This window comes from Petaurus breviceps, unplaced genomic scaffold, assembly GCF_028583685.1.
Source record: "Petaurus breviceps papuanus isolate PSGF00001 unplaced genomic scaffold, PetGlider_PUasm1.0 90804, whole genome shotgun sequence".
Classification (NCBI taxonomy): domain Eukaryota; kingdom Metazoa; phylum Chordata; class Mammalia; order Diprotodontia; family Petauridae; genus Petaurus; species Petaurus breviceps.
In genome coordinates this window covers 11,114,535-11,122,324 of record NW_027187348.1, presented here as the reverse complement: position 1 = coordinate 11,122,324, position 7,790 = coordinate 11,114,535, and the positions used below count along the sequence as shown (strand labels likewise).

Sequence of the window (7,790 nt, the reverse complement as noted above, 5' to 3'; positions counted from 1 at the left end):
TATCATAGGAGCATTAAGACCATAGGTATTTGGACCATACTGTAGAGAACCTTGTGTTCATGGCTCACATCATGAACTATTCCCAATGACATCTAAGTAGAAGGATCATTATTTGAACAATTTCTGTTCTGACTCCAAATCCAGGGCTTGTTCTGCTCCCAGTCTTGGATAGTATGAAATTTCACCCTCAACTTTCCATCATTTAGATGAAACCAACATTTTGGTCAGATTTTAGACTTCAACATCTGGTCAGTGGGTTTTTATTTTCTTATGGTTTTAGTTCCACCAGTACATAGAAATAAGATAATACAGTTATTAACTTTAAACAATTTTATTACACAAAGGTCATCACATAATTGGATATTTCTCTACTTTGTACACAATTTTAATCTTCATCTGCACAGAAAGGCTGCTTCTGAACTTTCCTTCTAGTGATTGCAAATACTAAAATTCTGACTTAGCAGAATAATAGTAAAAATGCCTCAGCTGGTTTAAGTTGAAAACAGAACATTGGTACATGGATCTTGCACCCAGTATTAGGAATGTACAAATGTCTTTATTCAAAAAAATACAAAATAAATTATCTTTATCATGGATAATGACAGCAGTAAACCATTACATATTTTGTCAACTGAAACCAGTAACTGATGGTTATAGTGATTTTCTCAAACATCAGCCTTTACTTCAGTCCTCTCTCCAACTGACTTCTCTGAAGTTAGCGAAGAATTAGCCTTGAGTCTTGCTTGCATCACAGATCATGATAAAGCATTATTCTAGGAAATTAGAACATGCCACCTCCCATGCCTCCGCCCATGCCACCCATCCCTCCCATGGCAGGTTCCTTCTCTTCTTTAGGAATTTCAGTAACAACAACTTCTGCTGTAGTTAACAGAGAAGCTACACCAGCAGCATCCAACAAAGCAGTTCTTACAACCTAAAGGAGGGGAGAAAAAAAAGTATTAATTTTCCTTAACCAAATATTTCAAACATTAACCTGGATAATCATTTTCTACATAGGTTTGAATTTGCTCTATTTCTTGAGAAATATATGGTAAAAATGAAGTTTAGTTTACCTTAGTCGGGTCAATTATTCCTTTTTCAACCATATTCACAAAATCTCCAAGCATGGCATCATAACCTATCTCTGAGGAGCTTTGTAAAATTTTCTCAACTATCAATGAGCCTTCAACACCCGCATTCTTAGCAATGGTCATTGCAGGGATTTTCAACGACTTCTTAATTATTTCTATTCCTATAGAAGGAAAAATTATTAAGAAAGGTTGTCTACTGAGTTTAGTTCATGAGAGCAGATACATTAATAGCAAACATGCAGCACTTAAAGGTTACAAAATAAAGTACACTATTTCATTTTTTTTTACTCCCAACAATCCTGAGAGATAGGTATTCTTTTAATAATAATCATTTTACAGATGAGGAAACTCAAGCCCAAAATTGAGTGACTTGCCTGGCTCACGATGCTAGTGTCTGAGATCAAAAGCAGGTTTTGCTGACTCAAGCCTTGTAGTCTATTCACTATGCCACCTCTACATATATCCCATTATAATAAAACAAAGTAGACATCTGAAAATACAAACTAGATTACACCTCTCTCCCTAAACCAGTCACACACTTCCTTTTTGAACTGGGAGACCAGGGGAATGCCAGTTAACAATATACCTAGACTTCAACAAAGCACCTGAAAGTCTTTTGATATCTTTGTGAAGATAAAGATGAAAAGTGGGTTAGAAGGTACAATTAGGAGTATTCAAGGATTGTTAAATGATCACCAATCCAAAGAAATAAGATGTCTTAAAAATATTAACACAATAGCTGAGCACATTAGTAGTTATCAAGTCCCACTACGAATGTATTGATGGTCAACTTGAAGGCCTTGGGGTCCTGTTCTAGTCAAAATTTTTATTAACAACACAGATGGATGGATGGATAGAGTATATTAACCAAATCTGCAAATGCTTATTTGCAGATAGAGATGCTTATTAACATGTTAGATAAATAAGATGCAATGAGATTTCAATATAATAAGTAGATATTTTGGGAAAAGTTGCTACAACACAACTGAAGACAAGATAAAATTCCCCCAAATGTGAAATGGGATGGTATCAGGAGATAGTGATTCCTATTTTGATGTAGGTTCCCTCTTCATGTATCATGTTGGATTGACTTCTGAGCCCCTTCCTAAGACTATAAGAACTGTAATCATCTAATGAATATTAGTCACCCCTAATTACATCTTCACTTTTTCTTCCTTCTGTCAACAGGAATAGTATATTCTCAATAAAGACAGCTAACATCAGTTCAAGTACAAATTTATAGGGATATTCTTTACCAATTTTTTGATCTTCATTAGCTGGAGTTAATTTCTCTAAGGCAGGAATGCATCGAAGCAATGCACAGCCTCCTCCCAGAACTATGCCTTCTTCAACAGCAGCACGTGTTGCATTGAGTGCATCAGTAACCCGGTCTTTCTTTTCATTCACTTCTACATCACTTGTTCCACCAACCTAAAAGTATAAAAAAACTCAAGTGTTAAATTTTACCATATTAAAAAGCACAAAGAAAAAAAACATAACATTTATAAAGTAAACTTCTTATATTTCTAATAAGATACTTCATTATCCAACTCCTGATCAATCTGTACTAAATGAGTCCTTAACCAATTTCCCATTTAGACTCTTTCTAGGTTGCATTATGGGAGTCACAATTTAACCTAACAGTGAAAGAAGAAACTTGCCATCAGTAAACACTCCAAACTATTTCCAGGATTGAGTAAGGTCATCACATATGACTTACCTTTATTACAGCTACTCCATCAGAAAGTTTGGCCAAACGTTCATTTAACTTTTCTTTTTCATAGTCACTAGTAGTAACGTCTAATTGTTCAACAATTTCTTGAACACGTTTCTCAATTTGGGATTTTTCACCCTTTCCTTTCAAAAGCATGGCATCATCTTTTGTCACAATGACCTCTCCAACCTTTCCAAAGTCATGAGCTTGAATATCTTCAAGATTCAGAGTCAACCCCTCTTCTCCAAACACCTGTAAAAATTATGAAATATGCTGGCTATTAAATAATCTCATTAAGTAGAACTTTTGTCTATCACATCACACTCATGGAACACATCAATGTATTTAACCTAAAAGAACCCAGTGATGTTCCAAGTTCAGACTAAAAAGAATTTAACAATATTACTGTAACTATGCATCTTGCCACCATTAAAGTCTGTTCTGATCTTTATCAAATTCAAGTCTTCAGACTCCAAGTCCAATTTAATTAAAAGTAAATGTAGTAACGTACAAGTAAATGTACAAGACACCGTAGTAATCCAGTTGCTCTACTATATCATGATGCACCTATTTAAAAAAAAAATTATCTGATTAAATGTAAACTCGTGTGTGCCTGTATCCCTAGTCCTAGTTATTGATATTAAGCTATTTTACTTACTGTACCACCAGTAGCAATAGCCATATCCTTAAGCTGGTTCTTCCTGTTGTCACCAAATCCCGGAGCTTTTACTGCAACAACCTGCAGCCCGACTTTTAGCCTGAGAACACAGAAATGTTATAAGACTATTTTAGGACTGCCAGTAAAACTCAGTTTGCATTCTTCAGACTTATTGCCTCTTACTCCTCTCAATAAGGGCTGCTAGCCACAAGGTATTAAAAACAAAGCTGTGGGGGCGGGCTAGGTGGCACAGTGAATAGAGCACCAACCCTGGAGTCAGGAGGACCTGAGTTCAAATTTGACGTCAGACACTTAACACTTACTAGCCGTGTGACCTCAGGCAAGTCACTTAAACCCAATTGTCCACCTTCCTCCCCTCCAAAACAAAACAGGCAAAAAACCCCAAAGCTGTGAGACCAGCAAATCTAGGAAGATTCTTTACCTTTGAAATCCTGAAGACCCAAGACCATTTTTAGCAACAGGATCATGTTGACTATATATACATGATAGCATGGCACATAATGTATTTGGTATGTCCCAGTCAAATTAAGTTTTCTACATGTTTAGCTTGTCCAAATTCTAGTCCAGAATGCTATGCTCAAAATGTTAGTATGACATAGAATGAAAACCTATTTTTTTTTGTCTAGACTTGATTTCGAGAGATCGATGAAGTTGTCTATTTTTTTTAAGAGCGCTGCCCAAGGCACCAAAGTTAAATAACCTGTTCATGGTTACCTAGCTAGCCCTCTAAGAAACAGGACTTGATTCCAAGGCTCTCTGCCCCCTCTACAATGACAACATTGTTAGTAAAAAAAAAAGTTAATACTACATTTATTAACAAAAATAGTGAGTAGTCATGAATTTCAGCTAAACACAAGCCCTTAACACTAATATTATTTCTACTATACTCAACTGCCTCCCCACTCAAGTATTTTGCATGTTCAACACATAAAAAAGTTAAAGCAATTTACTCAGTATATTTTATTAACCATTAAATTGGCTGCCTTGAAATTAATTTGGCAAGGTAAAGGCATCAACTAGAAGTATACTGAATGAACATCTAATTAGACCCCACATGATAAAAAACAGGCTTTCCTGCAAAAGTTAATACCATTATTTCTGTACCTATGCATTTTTGCTATCTATGGGTTTTTCAGTTTTACCATTAGAAAAAAACCATGAACAACTGCAATAAGACACAAGACTTTAAAAGGCAGTCCCAACTTGCAGTACAGTTGGGTTAATGGCTCCCTCATGTGTAAAGTCTTCAATATCCAAGCCTCATTACCTGTTCAAAACCAGTGTACTTAGTGCTTCTCCATCGACATCTTCAGCAATTATGACTAAAGGTTTACGGTGGGCATTTGCAATTTCAAGTGCAGGTACAATAGATTGGACACTAGAGATCTTTTTTTCACTTATGAGAACGTAGGCATCCTGGAATTCACATTTCTGACCTGTATGATGTAAGACCAATGTAAGCAAACTAAGGAATTTTACCACTCATCTAGTGTGACTACCTATTATCCCCATAAATTTGATATGTAATAAATTATGTTAATTAAGTTACAGTTTATGATCTAACTCAGGCAAATGCCCCTAGGAAAAGACTGCTAAATAATTCATTTTAGTTTACTTAAGAGAATTCATTTTTCAGCTCCTCAGTTTATCCCCCCCATTTATTCTGCCATTTTCTTCACCCTTTCCCTTTACCCTAATTAAAATGACTTAGCTCACTATTTTAACTAACCAGTATTATCCCCCCCCATTTCCCAAATGCAAAGATACTCCTTCAGAAATGTCACAGCTATGTACAACATATGGCACAGTTCAGATTATACAGTACATACATGCCTTTAAAATGTCAGTGACCACACATTATTTACCTTTAGCTGTATTAATAAAATATGGAGAGATATAACCTCTGTCAAACTTCATGCCTTCAATAATTTCCAACTCATCATCCAATGTTTTTCCATCCTGAAAATATGAAAACACAAAAGTATGAATATAGTGGAAAACAAACATAAACAAGAATTAAGAGAGCAAACAGGGGCGGCCAGGTAGCACAGCGAGTAAGAGCACCAGCTCCAGTGTTGAGAAGACCTGGAGATCAAATCCCGGGCTCAGACACTTAGCATCTACCCAGAAACACCTGGCCGTGTAACCTCGAGTAAGTTACTTAACCCCGATTGCTTTAAAAATAAAAAAAAAAAAAGAGAGCAAACAAAATTAGGGAGAAAAATCAAAACAACATGCAATTAAAAATTAGATTTAAGGAAGGAGGGAAAGGGGAAGGGGAGAAATGGAAGGGGATGAAAGAAAAAGGGAGGAGGGAAAAAGAATGGAGAGAAAAGACATGGGGAAGAGAAGAAAGAAACAATTGACTTAAGTTAATATACAAAATAAAAAAAAACTGGGACTTAATACACTCATTACAACTAGTGGTAGAGCAGTAGAGTAATAACAATTTTTTTCCTGTTACCAACATACAAAAACCCCCTATAATATAGTTATGTCCTTTGACCCAGGGATTCTAACCGGATTATATCTTCAGAACATTCTTAAAAGGTAAAACACAACAGCACAAAAAATATTCCTAAGTAGCATTATCTGAGATAATAACAAATTGCACATGAAGAATTAGGGAATGGCTGAACCAATGATACAATATAATTTTACCACAATACAAAAATACAAAGTCAGAATTCAGAAGCTAATACCAAAAAAAAAAGATGCTTCTAGTTATTACACATTTTAAAAAATATATCATTTACAGCTTTATATCCCATAATTTCGGAATTCTTATTTCTTTTTGACTACTAAATTTAGAATGCAAGAGTTATCCACTGGATGTGCCATTTGCAAAGTACTCACAAAGTGCTCCTTTTAACAAGCCTAACTGGAGCTGAATTCATAAAAAACATGTTTTCAATACTCAAAGGAATATAAGGATGATAAAAAAGAACAACTTTTTCCTCTAACCAGTGGATCCAGTCAGTGTTTCAAGAGAACACGTGTTAATGTTATCAAAGTTAGTCTTAACCATGTTAGCTCTGCAGGTCACTGGTCACAAAGGAGATCAAATGTATAGCTCTTTCAGTACACAGCTATCACCATTACCCAGACACTCAAAAAATGCATGTGTCACTGAAGGTTAAGAGAAATCTTGGTATAGGATGGCTAACATTACTTATACTACTGTAAACAAGATTACTTTCCAAATGACTTTGTCTGGACAGCATTAGGCTATCAAACAAGCATTCACTAAGTACCTACTAAGTGTTAGGGACACTACCGAATCAAACTAACAAGAATGAACCATCTACTAAACATGTTGAGAATTTTATTTTTGGCCCAATGCAATAAAGACTCATCATAACTTGCCTTTACTGTGATGACACCCTTTCGTCCAACCTTTTTCATTGCATCAGATATTATGTTGCCAATTTCTCGGTCTCCATTTGCAGAAATTGTAGCAACCTAAAATGAATCTCAAGTTAGTATTTCAAATGCAAAGTTTTATTGTCAGCAACAACCAACCCATTTTGGGCCTAGCAAATCTCAATAGGGCTTATTTCAGAGGAATCTTACACAGTAAGGGGAGGGCTTATTTTCGGGGAAACGATTCCTCTAAAATAAGCCCTCCCCCGAAAATGAGATTGCTACTGTAGTGAAGGTCATCCCCTGCGCCACACGCTACATTACGGTACCCTCTGTATGCAACGTCGTCCCCCCCACCGTGAAACACATGCTGCGCTCCGAGCTGCATCAGTGAGCACGTCATCCTGTTCTTCCCCAGTCATTTGCTTACTGAATAAAGGTACATTTTTTTGTTCACATTTACCTGTTTCTTAAAATTGCTGTCAATGTTCATTAAAATGAGCCCTCCCCTAAAATAAGCCCTCTGGTGTTTTTCTGTCCAAAAAAATTAATAAGACAGTGTCTTATTATCAGGGAAACACGGTAGTAAAGTAAAATGATAGCAACGTATTTATTTTGGCTTTTACTTTTAATAGAGTATAGTTGTGACCACAGTGAGTCAGTTTACTAAGAATACCTACCTGAGCAATTTCTTCAGGAGTTGTGACAGGTTTAGACTGCTTCTTAAGTTCAGCAATGACCGAATCAACAGCCAACATCACACCTGAATACAGAGTAATAATTTGTTATCATAATATTCATTTGGAGCCAACAACTAGTTTCATGAAGCTGGTAAGAAATTCAAATCTTGGGGTTGCTAGGTGGTACAGTGAATAGAGCACCAGCCCTGGAGTCAGGAGGACCTGAGTTCAAATCCAAACTCAGACACTTAACAAACAAAAAA

At 36.0% G+C, this 7,790-nt stretch overlaps 1 protein-coding gene across 3 annotated transcripts in view; it reads right to left on the bottom strand.

The window, feature by feature from the left end:
- Window positions 1–244: 244 nt before the first annotated feature.
- HSPD1 (heat shock protein family D (Hsp60) member 1) overlaps window positions 245–7,790 on the bottom strand; it is a 349,976-nt gene continuing 342,430 nt past the window's right edge. For all 3 annotated transcript variants that reach the window (XM_069070144.1, XM_069070143.1, XM_069070145.1), the window contains 9 exons: window positions 7,528–7,610; window positions 6,851–6,946; window positions 5,350–5,443; window positions 4,752–4,920; window positions 3,464–3,563; window positions 2,812–3,057; window positions 2,348–2,522; window positions 1,074–1,252; window positions 245–934 (listed from right to left, as the gene is read on the bottom strand). In XM_069070144.1, coding sequence (XP_068926245.1) covers window positions 782–934; window positions 1,074–1,252; window positions 2,348–2,522; window positions 2,812–3,057; window positions 3,464–3,563; window positions 4,752–4,920; window positions 5,350–5,443; window positions 6,851–6,946; window positions 7,528–7,610 — 1,295 coding nt within the window. In that variant the 3' untranslated portion in view covers window positions 245–781. The remainder of the gene's footprint in view (window positions 935–1,073; window positions 1,253–2,347; window positions 2,523–2,811; window positions 3,058–3,463; window positions 3,564–4,751; window positions 4,921–5,349; window positions 5,444–6,850; window positions 6,947–7,527; window positions 7,611–7,790) is intronic.